The following is a 14358-nucleotide window of genomic DNA, read 5'->3' on the forward strand; positions in this document are numbered from 1 at the left end:
AAGCTTATTAATAAATTTTATTTTGCACAAATCTATGCGAAAAATACAAAAAACACTATTTAATATAATTTATTAAAAATATATTTTCACTTGTAAAATGTTGCCACGCCGAATATTATTCGTATTTTTTGATTAGCAAGAAAATATGACCTCTTTGACATTCCCAAGGTTACATTTGACATTTTAAAAGTTAGCCGCTGATTAAGGTAGATTTTTTTGTAAAAGTTTCAAAGAAATCTAATTAAAATGGCTTTAAATAAACTGAGTATCGATGCCCTCAACTTGGCTGGCAAGCGTGTGCTCATGCGGTAAGTAAAACTTACATATCTTCACACTTTGGTCAGTAAAATCAATGCAGTTACAAATCGTTTAAATTAAAATTGATTGATTGATTGCAGAGTGGACTTCAATGTTCCCCTGAAGGAGGGTGTAATCACTAACAACCAGCGCATTGTTGCGGCTTTGGATTCTGTCAAGTATGCCTTGGAGAAGGGTGCCAAGTCAGTGGTGCTTATGTCACATCTGGGCAGGCCGGATGGGCAGGCGAACCTCAAATACACCTTAAAGCCGGTCGCTGAAGAGCTCAAAAAACTTTTAAACAAGTAAGTGTATTATTAGCTAAATTATAACTGGGATATACCTTGCATCATTTTCCTTGTTATGATTCATTTCATGCAAAAATCCTAGTTTCTTAGTAACATCATAGGACTTAACCTGAGAACCAACCAATGCAGATCTAGATTTAAGGTAAGACCGCACTAGGCGGAACTGCGCTGCAGCGGAGCGACGCGACACTGCGCTGCAAAATATTGTTTCTAAGTAAATGTATTAGAGATACCGCACTACGCGGCAACGGAACTACGCTGCGCGACACCGCGCGCCAAAGTTGGGCAACTAAGCAAAATTGACGCGCTGTGTCGCTACGCGCAGTTCCGCCGACGCTAGGTGCGATATAGTAAGCAGCGCGATCACGACTCACGAGGCATCACAAATCTATTTCATACAAGTCGAAACGTGCCGGACATGCAATTTGTGTTGTAAAATGGATGAAGAAAAGTTAATTTTATTAGTTAGTAACTATCCAGAGCTATATGATTTACAAAATGAAAACTACATGAATGTTATATGGTAAGTGGCTGACAACCGACTAGGGTAGAATATTGTCGCGCCGCTGCAGTTCTAGTGCGATATACCGAACTTAATTTAAAAATGTCGCGTCGCTCCGCTGCAGCGCAGTTCCGCCTAGTGCGGTCTTACCTTTATTCAAAAGTAATAAGTACCTGTAGTCCTATTTTTTTGTCTCTTCAAGTATCTTTGATAAATATATTTCTTATATTATTTATAAACAACTTTAAATTCTTGACAAAAATACATGTTTATAATTCGATTTACAGAGACGTGACATTCCTGACCGACTGTGTGGGCCCTGAAGTAGAGGCCGCCTGCGCTGACCCTGCACCAGGCTCCATCATCTTGCTGGAGAACCTCCGTTTCCACATTGAGGAGGAAGGCAAGGGTCTTGATGCATCCGGAGCCAAGGCTAAGGCTGACCCTGAGAAGGTCAAGGCCTTCAGAGCTAGCTTGAGGAAGCTGGGCGATGTTTACATCAATGATGCTTTTGGTAAGTTGAGGTTTATGTATTCTTATTAAAGCTTACTTTCATATCCTAATGCTTAGGTTTAAATTCTCACCGGATTCAAAAGAGCACTAACATTTTTTTTACTGTCAAAAACATCTATGTCCTATGATTGGTGGTCATCAATCAATATCAATTGTCAACAATAGATTTTAATAATACATATCAAAGTTCTATATCAACTAACATTATCTCAGTTCTTTCCTCATCTATTTGGCTCAAAAATAAAATATATATTTTTTTTATAGGCACAGCCCACAGAGCCCACAGCTCAATGATGGGTGAGGGCTTTGAACAGAGAGCCAGTGGCTTCTTATTGAAGAAAGAGCTCCAGTACTTTGCCAAGGCTTTGCATGAGCCAGAAAGGTAATGTAGTCTGTTATTTGTTCTTTCTTGAACAAAAATATAGTACTTAGAAACTTAATGAACAGAACAGTTGTAGTAACTTTCTTTGGTTCAACTAAAAAATACCTTCCATAACAGAACACCATGCAGTGACAGGTTAGAGTACAGTGGGATGCAGTAGAAAAGGTAGCACAAAAAATTTTGCAAAGATATCATGCAGCCATGTGTAAAATGCTCATTAGTGTTTTAGAGCATAAAACAAACCTCATAACATATTAGTTAAGAAGTCTAAACATATGACAAGTAATAGAAACTTGCTATACTGAAATCATAAACATGTGATGCAATTTTAGGCCATTCCTCGCAATCTTGGGAGGTGCTAAAGTAGCTGACAAAATTCAGCTTATTGAGAACTTGCTGGACAAGGTCAATGAGATGATCATCGGAGGCGGCATGGCCTACACTTTCCTCAAGGAAACACAGGGTATGGCTGTAAGTATGATCTAACACTTTCTTGGAGAAAGGCATAAAAAATACAACAGCCCCTTATCTCAACAAAAAAAGAAAAAATATATTGGTATATGGCACAACATGAAACTGGCCACTATCTGATGATGATGATGATGATGTCCTCCTAGCCGATTATCGGCTACGGCGGCTGTTCTCATGTAAGGAGATTAGCCAACTGCACAGGACATATTATAGTGCACAAGCATTTGCGCAGACACAGGAGCACTCACTATTCCTTCACTCTCATAGCTCGATGGGACGGCAATCCGACACGACCGGAAAGAGATCAGGCGCAGGACCGACATTGACGTGCTCTCCGATGCACGGGTGAATCAATCACCAACTTCCAGGCTTCGGGCTGCTTTGTGAAAGTCTTCTAAAACCCACAAAGCCATTTCGGCCCGACTCGGGAATCGAACCCGAGACCTCGTGCTCAGCAGCCACACTTGCGACAACTAGACCAACGAGGCCACTAATGCTATTTAATTTTTTTTTTAGATCGGAAACTCCTTGTACGATGGTGAAGGCGCGAAGATTGTCGCTAAGCTGTTGGAAAAGGCTGCCAAGAACAATGTGAAAGTACACCTACCAGTTGACTTTGTCACTGCTGACAAGTTTGATGAGAATGCACAGGTAAGATTCATTCTTTAATATTTACTACTTATCAATGTTAGTTGTGACACATTGTATACATTTACCATAAAAATAGGCATTCTTGATATACCACTATTCTTGATGGTCTGCATCAACGTGGAGATGAATAATAAAAACAATAAACAGCCAACTGAATTTAATTCCAGCCTTAGTACAAAAACTACACAGCTGCCCTCCATTTTGTTGAAGCCTGGCCCTAAGTCCAGTCTACCACAATCCTGACCCAGAAAAAAATACTTAAAAAAAGTTAAGTTACTGTTGCTTTATATTTGAATCACGATGTTTTTTTTTAGGTTGGTGCTGCTGATGTTGCGAGTGGCATCCCTGAAGGCTGGATGGGTCTCGATGTTGGACCTAAATCAAGGGAACTCTTTGCTGATCCCATTGCCAGAGCTAAAGTCATTGTATGGAACGGGTAAGTAGCCAAACTTCATTCGTGTCTATTGCAAAGTGGACTTAAGTGCAGGGAATTATGGTTTATTGTTGTTCAACAGACCTGCTGGTGTGTTTGAGTTCGAGAAGTTCGCTGGTGGTACCCGTGCGTTGATGGATGGCGTTGTTAAAGCCACTACCAATGGCACCATCACTATTATTGGTAAGGCAACTTCTAAGTTCTCTTAATGTTGTAAATACTATTTTATTCAAGCTTATTCTAAGGTTTTAATGGACTCTGTGGCACTTAAATAGAATTATTAGAAGGTCTTGTTAGATTTTCCCTAAGATGTGTTTTGTTTAACGCTTTGGGCTCAAGGGAACATGTAGGTATCGTAGTTAATAAACACTAATCATATTGTCGTATATATCCAATCCAAGATCTAATATTTTGCAGTATTTTTTGCAGGGTTAGTTTAAAATAAAATTAAGGTAAAGCATCACATTATTTATACGTATTTGTATATTTTTTTCTTCCTTTAGGTGGAGGCGACACAGCTACCTGCTGTGCCAAATGGGGCACTGAGGATAAGGTATCTCACGTGTCTACTGGAGGTGGCGCCTCCCTTGAGCTGCTTGAGGGTAAGTGACAAAAAGACAGTTTTATTTACTTAAAATAAGTTAAGACATAAATGAGATTGGGAACACTTTGACGAAACACGAGCTATCGTCAAATTAGCAGCTCTGTACTGTCTACTGAGAACAAAACACTACTGTTTGTGCGCCAGGCGTCATATTCAGAATAAGATCTGATTTATCATGCTTAAGAAGGGCGATGGAGCAAATAAAATCCTTCAATCCGTATATCATTAATTTATTACTTTTTATTTAACAGCTTTCAAACCAGAAGTTCATGTGTAGTGCACAAGATGCACTAAAAATGAGTCTGTTTTTCCTTATGTTGTCCCAATACCAATTTATTTTTTGTTGCATAGCTGTGTTCTTTGTTTCTTGAACATAAAAACAGAAGAAAGAAGAACAAACAAGCGTAATTAAATTTACTTTTATTTTATTTGCAAATACAATTTTTGTCGGTATCTAGAACTATAGTAGGTAGTTAGAACAATTGTAAGTAGTAGGTATCTAATTACATTTTATGATTGAATTAACAACAATTCTATTTTAGTTATCAATACCTACATAGACGTAATACGTAGGTACATACTATTATTTCCTCATCCACACGTGAACGTTGTAAACTGACCGCAAACTTGCGAGCGTTTCTACCAACAATTTCGGGAACAACCATATAACGTCCGGTCTCGGACGACCGTTACCCGGCATCGGTTATGTCCGGGAACGTGACGTCATTTCCTACGCACCTATGTATATGTATACGTTGATATAGATTGTAATATGTATGTATATAGGTGTTCTAGTTCGATTTTCAGTAATTAATAATAAAGTGTATCTAGGAAATGTAGTTTAGGAAAGTATTTCCACTGTAGTGGGCAGTTGCATCAAGAGATCCAAGGAATTTGAAAAAATATTCTTAAGGTTTCAGAAATAATATATTTATTTACTTAACCACTTCACTGTCCACGATGCAGACACAATTGTTAAACAATCGGTGTGTATCACATATGACTCATGGGACAGGGAAGTTATTATTCATATAATTAAGATTTTTAACCTAATAGTTTTCTCGCCGAAGGGAATATGCCTTTGATGCAACTGTCTGTTCATAGTATTTTTAAGTAAATGCTTACAAATTTTAACATTGTTTATTTAATTTTCAGGTAAAGTACTGCCAGGAGTTGCAGCCCTGTCAGACGCATAAACAATACATATTATCTAGCTAGAGCAAGGAGTATTTATACCAAAATATAAACCTTTTTGCTTCATAGAAGTGTTCATGAAATTATCCTATTTGATAGAGCGAGAATATCAAGAAAGAAATTATGTTTTTTTAAGTGATATGTATGTATATTGTATACTGTATAGTACATTATTTTTAAGTTTTAGGAACGAGAAATGTGTCATGTGAATCGAATAGTGAAATTATTTATTACCATCATAAATCGAATAAAAATGTTGGTTATAAAAACTTTTTTATTGTTTTGTCTCTTGAAACTCATAACCATACACTGATTAGATAATACTACGTCTCACAGTCGGAGCCATTTTTCTTCGCGTATGAAAACATGTTCATTATTTAGTTGGAAATTATTATTATTTATTGGAAACTAATATTTTAAAAATCAACATCAAAATGCAATTATTATTGCAAACAGCAAATCAAAATAATCGACTAATCTTAATATCGATCTAAATTAGCTCATACTCGTACATGCAAGTGTCTTGCGTGACTCCATCCACGTCAGAAACATGGCAATCAAACATTGCCATTGTCGCTCACGGCCAGGGTTAATTGCAAAAGAATTGACAAAACAAATTGTATAGAAATAATTAAAAGGTAATAAAAAATCACTTTATATTAGAGCTAGTTTTTAGTACGACTTTACAATTTGTACAAAAAAGACTTTCATAGTAACGAACGATAATAACAGATCCCCCTAAGGTCATCACCTCCATCCTCTTGCCTTTATCCAAAAAGTCCCGAGTTCGCTGCTAGTTAACCCATCGTCGTATATAAGCCTACGTTATGGTAGGTAGATCATACCGGCAAATCCAAGGTCCTGTATCTATTATACATATAAAGCACAAAAAAAACTCACTACAAAAGTCCCCTGGCTCAGCTTTAGGTAAGGTAATTTCTCCATTTGACTTGTACCTACTTCACCTCAGGTAAGTTCGTATATAGATGTTAGGTACAAAAACGAGATACAAGCAAATAGAGCTTCTATTTACTTCCACATACGGTAAAACGTGAGGCAATGTTAAATTTTAATGTTTAATAACTCAATAAATCCATAAAATGTACGTAAATGCATAAAATAGAAACGTCTACCATGTATAGATGTGTATGTCGGTGCTAAAACATCTGGTAATTGATTTACAGGACCATAATGTATTGCTTATTGAGCATAAACAGAGTGCTCCATTTAGGTACCTACAAATTTTGTGTTTCAGTCTGTCTATCAAGGTAAAACTTAGATGTATGTATTTCGATCTCTGGATTTAATTATTGAAAATTATCACTGATTTTAAAACAGGCTTTCCTCGATGGCGCAATGGTCATCATGCCGGACCGCCGAACCTGAGGTCCTTTTTTTTTTTTTTTTTAACGACGTAAAAAATCATCAAATGACCCCTCCCGCTGTGGGTTAGAGCCGTCGTGTTCCGTCGTAGGCCTTCTTATGTGCTAGGGCCGCGGTACCTCTTTCGAACAACCCGCAGCCCCGTCATGCCTTGGCCCTGCTGGGCCCCGCTGGGGTTGCTGACATCTCTTTGAGGAGCGCGTGGAACAACGTGCGCCGCCGACACGGGTCTGTTGTCTAAAAACAGACATGAGCGATGAGCCACCCGAACTCACCGCCCACAGACCCACGCCTACGGTGGCTGGGAGTCGTCTCGCGACACCCGGCGCCCGTGGTGTCTACCTGCTCCAGCGCGGCGGCCGGGATGAGAGGTGCGAACTCTCTTCCGCCGCCTCCTTCTCGAGCATGACTGCTTCGCAGAAGGAGGCGACGGCATCCCATTCCCTCTCGCCCCGGACCATGGCTTGAACCAGGGCCGGACGCGAGAGGTCGCCGCCGCCTAAAGCCTCGACGAGGACCCGGCGGTGCCCTTCCCACGCAGGGCACTCCTGGACTGTGTGGTCCACCGTGTCCTCGGGGCTATCCGCACAGTGGTGACACCCGGGCGGAACCTGAGGTCCTGGGTTCGATTCCCGGTTCGGTCGACATTTGTGTGATGAGCATGCTTGTTGGCCGTGGTCTGGGTGTTATCATATGTATTTATAAATATGTATATATGTAGCTATATGTAGTTTATCAGTTGTGTTAGCACCCATAACACAAGTTAATAAATAACTTACCATGGGGCTAACCGACCGTGTGTGAAAAAGGTGTCCCGACATTATTATATTATTATATAAATGTATGTCTCTTCCAGACCTCGGGACTACAGAGTCCCGGATTTTTGGGAGGCGAACGTGGGGCCGAAGCCAACACGCTGAAGCCCTTTTGAGACAACTTTAATGAAATGGTGACACAAAACCGACGATTATCCCTGTATACACTATAGAAATGTACCCAAGGACAATCCCCGGTCATGTGCTTAACTATTGCTAACTATGGATGAAAACTACTTGGGCTATTGTGATGGGATGCTAATGGACTAGGAATGGGGAAACTACGGGAACTATGGCACCTGCCGATGACAATGTATTAAATACATGTTAAAATGGCAGGTGGAGACTCGCCAACTCACTTACTGGGCCCCCGGGAATCAGTCACTTAAAAGCAACAAGAGGGCAACAGGGATTATTATTATTATTATATTAATTACCTACATAGTACAATACAACCTAACTATACATATAAATATTTATTATATCAAGTATTCCATATATTATTTTTCTAGTTTAAAACCCATAACTACCATTCACCTGTAGAACATTGTACGCTACACTTAAAAATATTGACTGAATTCAAAGCGCTGTATCAGCGTGATTCCATTTCACGAACGTCAATGAAAGTGTTTGACTTGTTCGGCTTTGAGCACATACAACTAAAAGTGTGTAAGGCGTCAAACATTCACACCAAAGTGAGGTGCGTAGGGCTACGAAAGCTGATATGCTGCGATAGTATCTACGTAGCGTAGTAGGTAAGTAGTTGTGTACACCGGCTACGGCGTAGCAAGGAGTGTTATTAGTTCATTGTTTTGTTGGTATTATTTCACCTTAAATCTTAGCTGATGTAAAAGGCACAAATGGATATATTTATCAAAAAAATATTTCCATTTGCACATTGAAAAGTATATGATTTATCCAGATTTATGTACCACAAAAGTATAAGCTCAGTTATACTATACTGGTGGATAGCAACATTATTAGCAAAAGGACACTCGAAACACGAAACTCTTGAAATTGAAACCCCGAGCAAATTCAATCAAAAGAAAACCCGCCAGTGTGTGACGGACATCGCGGAGCCGGCAGGGGATAGTTATCGTAATTAATTAAATATATTTAAGTAATTGGAAATGTGGGACAATTGCTTTCTTTAATTACTTACCTAATATACGATTATCAATTGGCATAAAATATATATGTTGCGTCAGGCTCCGACATCGACTTAAGTACTCCTCTTACTAATGAGTGTTTATATCTACAGGTTCAATCATATTTAGACGATAATATGATGTATAATAAACAGAAAGTAGTCCGGTACTACGGAAAACTGAAAAAAAGAGGATCTGAGAAAGAAGGGCGTTCATTCACGCCTCATCAAATAACGAAAACGGGTCGTAGAATAAAATATGTTTGTGACAGATTCTGATTCAGAATCGCAGCTAACAAAAGAGACCTCAAAAATTCAATTTCTAGGAAAAAAAAGGAGGTCGTAACTTCTAACTTCAATCAAATTAAGGCAAACTGCCCCTGAATCCCCAAAAGTATTTTCATTCCAGTCTTAACTACATTATAATCTTCTTTAAGCAAGTCAACCAGGATTGCTCCGAACTATAATTACTTATAGAACTTTCTTAAAGTACTCGTTAAAAAAAACTAATCTATACCAGCGGTTCCCGAATTCTTTTGGCTTCGGAACCCTTTTCGTTTCACCATTTTTTGGCGGAACCTTAGCTTAAGTAAGAAGTAAACTAAAGACGTAAATAAATACACTTAGGTACGGCTCGTGACGTGTGGTAGCGCACCAAATCGTTATATGGTTAGAGACATACTCAGTTTACTCAGGCATAGCATGGCTTTCTGCAGCACGAGCCAGAAAACAATTTAGCCGTCCTTAACTTTGTGTATTATATGAATAGTTTTCAGTTTGAAGACTGACAAAGTAAACGCAAAAAGAAATAGATTGGATTTGTACAGGTGCGTGGCGAGCAAGCGCGTTTTTTTTTACTAAAAGAAGAAGTTCCAAGCACCCGCTAGCATTGAAGGACATGCAGTGGTAGCCGGGATCGCGAGCGAAGCGAGCGCGAATTTTTTTTTAGCTTAATTACCTACACAAAATAAACAAAACCACTGTAAATTAATAAGGTCTCAAAAAGTACAATATCCACACAAAAAAGCAAATGCAAATGAATAAGCAGCTAGCGAAGAAGCGGCTATTGCTTTTTCTGAACCAGAGGAATAAAAAATAAACATCAAAGGAAACTTCGACGGAAGAGCGCGAAAATTTTTCGGTGTTGGAGTCGGGAAATTTTCGGATTCGCGGAGGTGCAAAAATTGGAAATAATGTCACTTTTTTATTCATGGTAAAAATAGCCACTGGAAATACTCGTATGCCGTGTCATTTCACGTCCTGTCAAATGTATGAATACGTATAATCCTGGCGATGAAGTAAGCCCAAAAATGCGGTGATTTTTGGCCGACTCGCTACCTATTTTTGCCGATTTCCGAAGACCTGGAGTTATTAAGTTAATCTACAATTTGCAAAAAACGGAATTAAATTATCTGCTGCCGTGTCCTTCCCCCGCCACTTGTCGCGAACTCGTACCTACTTACACTCCCGAGTGGTACCCACCTACATGGTGCCTAAATGGAATTTTGGAATGCAATATTTAAAACAATTTAGTTGAAAATTAATAATAATTTAATATTGTCAAAAGTGAAACGATTTACCATATGGAAATCTTGAATTTTCCACGGAACCCCTGAGGGCCTGTCACGGAACCTCAGGGTTCCGCGGAACCCCATTTGGGAACCGCTGATCTATACTAATATTATAAAGAGGAAAACTTTGTTTGTTTGTTTGGTTGTAATGAATAGGCTCAAAAACTACTGGACCGTTTTTAAAAATTCTTTCACCATTCGAAAGCTACATTATCCACGAGTAACATAGGCTATATTTTATCCCGGTACGGGCAGTAGTTACCACGGGACGCGGGTGAAACCGCGGGAAAACGGCTAGTGGCTACATAAATGTAAGATTTTTACTGTAACATTGGCCCAGTTGCACCATTTAGCTAGCTAACGATAATGGTCACAAAACGCCGTATACTTGTCGCCCATTGGTCAAATAGAGAATTTTGACATTGAGAATGGTTCATATGGATATTACACGCCTTAGATAGATAGAACATAGAATCAGCAGTGACTGACCAACTCTAAAAATAACTACCTTTTTGTCACCATTAAGTAAGAACGTACTCATTAAGTAGAAAAGACATGAAGAACTTCATTGTATGTTATTATAAAAGCAAGTCATTCCTTCCAAACCATTACCCGAAACCATTAGTGCTAAATTAATTCTCTATTCAAATATTAATTTGAATTAATGCTGCCTTAGATTCGAGTCTTCTCGCATGCTTCTCTCTTCAGTATTTTACAGTAAAAATACAAAAAGGATATATTTTTGTTAAAACTAAAATGCTTTACTAAAACTTTTTAGTTTATTTGGGATTTTCTCCGAATTTCAGAATAGAAATCAAATAATTTTTATGAAATTTTCAGAGAAACTTTTATAGAAATAATAACACTGTGAAACTTATATTTTGAAAGCTTTTAAATCTGATACAAAAAGTAAACTGAAATATACCTAACTTAACATTCACAGATGGTTATTGGGATCCAATTACAGCACACCCTCTAGTAAACATGAACCAACCAGTAACAACTCCATTTTTCGATATGCACTGCTACAATATCCCTAATGGTCAAACATAGAATATCACTTAATCAGTCACGATATCTTCATATGCCTGCAACTATATAGAGACACAACAACCTATCGATTTGAACCTACGACACGACGACCTTACTATCAACCCCTAACTGCGATAAAGAACGGATCATCTATCTTTCTCTAGGATTTTCTACCTTTTATCGCGCAAAGAAATAAAGATTCGACCTACTGTACCAAGTCTCGTGTGCCCTCCCCCTGCCTATAAAAGTAAATAGGTAAAGACAATGACGACGCTCTGGGGTCGAATTCGTCGTAGTTTTCACTTTCAACAGTACCTGTAACCTTAACTAAAAGGGTACAGGACACTTTTCATTGCAAATATCAACGGTTTTGTATCGGTGGGGACAACCAATCTGAACTTTATTGACATTTATCTGTCGTGTAAACAATTTGTTTTACTTTCATGAATGAGCCGTTGTCCCTTTAAATTTTCAATCAGTTTATTCTACACCTTATTCCTACGATGTAGGGTAGGTTTTCACGTGCACCCGGTATCAGTATGGGACCTATGGCAACTGTATGTGAGGGTGTATCGATCGTCACTTCGCGCAAGCGTCTGTACACATGGAAAGCGATACGACACAGAAAATTGCAGTAAACTAACGATGAAATGACATTAACGTGTGGAAATACATTAATAATGCTTTGGAAGACGTTAAAGACAGCGTTAGGAGATTAGAAATGATCTTTATTAGGAAAATACAGCTATTTCTGCGTTGCATACCAATTGGGTCTAACGCTTTCCAATACGTGAGCTGTGGTCCAATTGGCGAGGGTCCGCGCATGCTCCGTGGACGTTAAGGTGGTTTTTTATCAAAAAATAATAATTTTACTTAGTGTCAGTGATGTAAAGGACATCTGACGCCGCCGGGCGACCCGGCTGGCGTGAAAAATGTAGTAGAAAAATAGTCTTACTAAAAAGTCAACATACGATTAGTTTAGTGAAGCGTTTAATGTCAATTGTTATAGTGTATATCGATTGTACGTAGAATTATCGTTGTTTTTAGGTAAATTTATTATCAGGTAAGTGGCTGAATTTCGTTACGTTCATATATTTTCGTTTTTATTTGATTCCTTCATGTTTAGTGTATCATTTGTGTTCTATAAATTAGTGAACTTATGTACATTCTCTAATATTTTAAATCAGTTAGGTATTTTTTTTATATATTTCTTGTTGAAAAAATATATTTACTCTGTGAATATATTTTTGAGAAACATTTTCATGTTAATCATTGAATTAATTTATAAACAGTGAGTTTAGTTTTTTATTATGATAATTTATTTTCTTTTGCACGATTTCTAACAAACCAATTCATTTTGTATGGGAAGCTACAGGTCAATCGCGTTTGTGTTTTTATTTGGGCGTGGAAATATTATTCTATGCCTACTATTTTAATTTATTCCTAACCTGACTTCCTTTAGGTTTAATTTGACGTTATTTTTCTGTTTCATTTAAAACAATATTTTGTTTATTATTGGGTATTTTATGTTTACAGTAGGCGTATTATATGCACTTCTGCTACCCTTTTATTTGAGCCTAAATTTTCTGCAAAATTTTCTTAGCGTCACTGAAAAATGCTGAAATATTCTGAAGTAACTTTAGAAAAGCATGCATCTAGATAAGTGTTTTATGTAAGCAAGTAGTTACTGAGTTTACCAACTTGATACAAAATAGTAGGTTCACACTCTCGTTATGCAAGCGAAAGTGTACTAGGGTAGGGTAGGGTAGGATACTTACACGATTCCTCGGTCAATAGCGAACACATCGGGCCGCGGTGTTTCGGCACAGTTGCACTGGCAATTGTTTCGAGTAGAAAAACTTCAGTATTCGATATTTGGATTACTCACATGTTCATATTTACATAAAGTACAACCATTTTTACAACAATTTATTTCTTTCTATTACGAGGTCTGGATTTCGAATAATCGATTTTATGATAACATCGAGTCCTTCTCTTATCGATTAAAGTAATCAAAACACTGCATAAGACCTACGACTTACCTATATTCTTATGTATAAAATCACGAAAGGGCATAACAAAAAGCCGTTTCGAAGTTTGTCGCAAGGTACTAACCATTTATATAATAGAATCGAATTTCCATTACTATTTTCCTTTTGCCTGGCGTACCTTCCCGGCTGTTGCCAGGCTCCGTTTAACGCGCTCCACGTAATTAACTTAAAAATACTTATTGGAGGACCTAGCAACTATTTCTCCTCAGGTATATTCGGGCTGCGGGATTGTTCGAAAGAGTTACCGCGGCCCTGGTACATAAAAGGCCTGCTAAGGAACTTGATGGGTTTTAGTCAGTAACACTCCCTCACGTTGCAAACCCAGAGAGGCAGGAGTCATTTGATGATTTTCCATCAAGTAAAAATGTGTATTACTAACAGAAATATTCGTACAATATTATCTGAGCATTTGTAAGACTATCACAGAATTGAGATAGCTGAATAAATAAAGAAACCCACGGCTACTGAATTTTTGATATCTCGCAGGGACTCCACAGATCCCATTTTCGTATTTTTTCGAGCATTATTTATGAGTATTGTGGTGTCATGACCCCAATCAGCATCTAGCCCATTTTGAACTCTTCGCCTGTTGAATGGTTCATCCATGTTAGTTTTTCTTTGAAATGTATCCCAAAAATCAGGTTTTAATAGACATTGGCCTAAGGGGCATACCTCATATGCTAATCACATTTAAACACAACAGCAATACATTTTAATAATACCGTCCATCATAAAGCTTTCTTCTTATCGTTCATTGCATTCTCCTTTGTTCTTTCTTTCTATCTCTTGCACTTAAGGACACATAAGATAGCATACGCATTGCAAGACAATCGCTTTCTTCTTACACATTATATCTCTGTATGATAATTGCATCACCTTGAGATATCCACATAAAATCCTATCCCACGTTCAACAGCTTAAATTCATTGATCAACAAAGTTAAATATGTAGCATATATTTATGTCGACAATAATCCACTACTGCAACATAAATGCATGATATAA

At 38.0% G+C, this 14358-nt stretch overlaps 2 protein-coding genes across 9 annotated transcripts in view; both read left to right on the forward strand.

The window, feature by feature from the left end:
- The first annotated feature begins 147 nt into the window (after window positions 1–147).
- LOC124638037 (phosphoglycerate kinase) lies at window positions 148–5624 on the forward strand. Its single transcript, XM_047174831.1, has 10 exons — window positions 148–308; window positions 399–602; window positions 1395–1621; window positions 1885–2002; window positions 2335–2473; window positions 2990–3124; window positions 3439–3560; window positions 3640–3740; window positions 4061–4159; window positions 5317–5624. Exons 1-10 carry the CDS (start codon window positions 247–249, stop codon window positions 5355–5357), a joined length of 1248 nt encoding a protein of 415 aa, XP_047030787.1. The 5' UTR covers window positions 148–246; the 3' UTR covers window positions 5358–5624.
- A 6272-nt stretch (window positions 5625–11896) lies between these two features.
- LOC124642276 (PDZ domain-containing protein 8) overlaps window positions 11897–14358 on the forward strand; it is a 36745-nt gene continuing 34283 nt past the window's right edge. For 5 of the 8 annotated variants that reach the window (XR_006985748.1, XR_006985749.1, XM_047180666.1 and 2 more), the window contains exon 1: window positions 12153–12361. The gene's annotated coding sequence lies outside the window, so the exon portion shown is untranslated. The other 3 variants (XM_047180650.1, XM_047180657.1, XM_047180642.1) reach the window with 3 other exon arrangements.

This window comes from Helicoverpa zea, chromosome 2 (assembly GCF_022581195.2).
Source record: "Helicoverpa zea isolate HzStark_Cry1AcR chromosome 2, ilHelZeax1.1, whole genome shotgun sequence".
Lineage (NCBI taxonomy): Eukaryota > Metazoa > Arthropoda > Insecta > Lepidoptera > Noctuidae > Helicoverpa > Helicoverpa zea.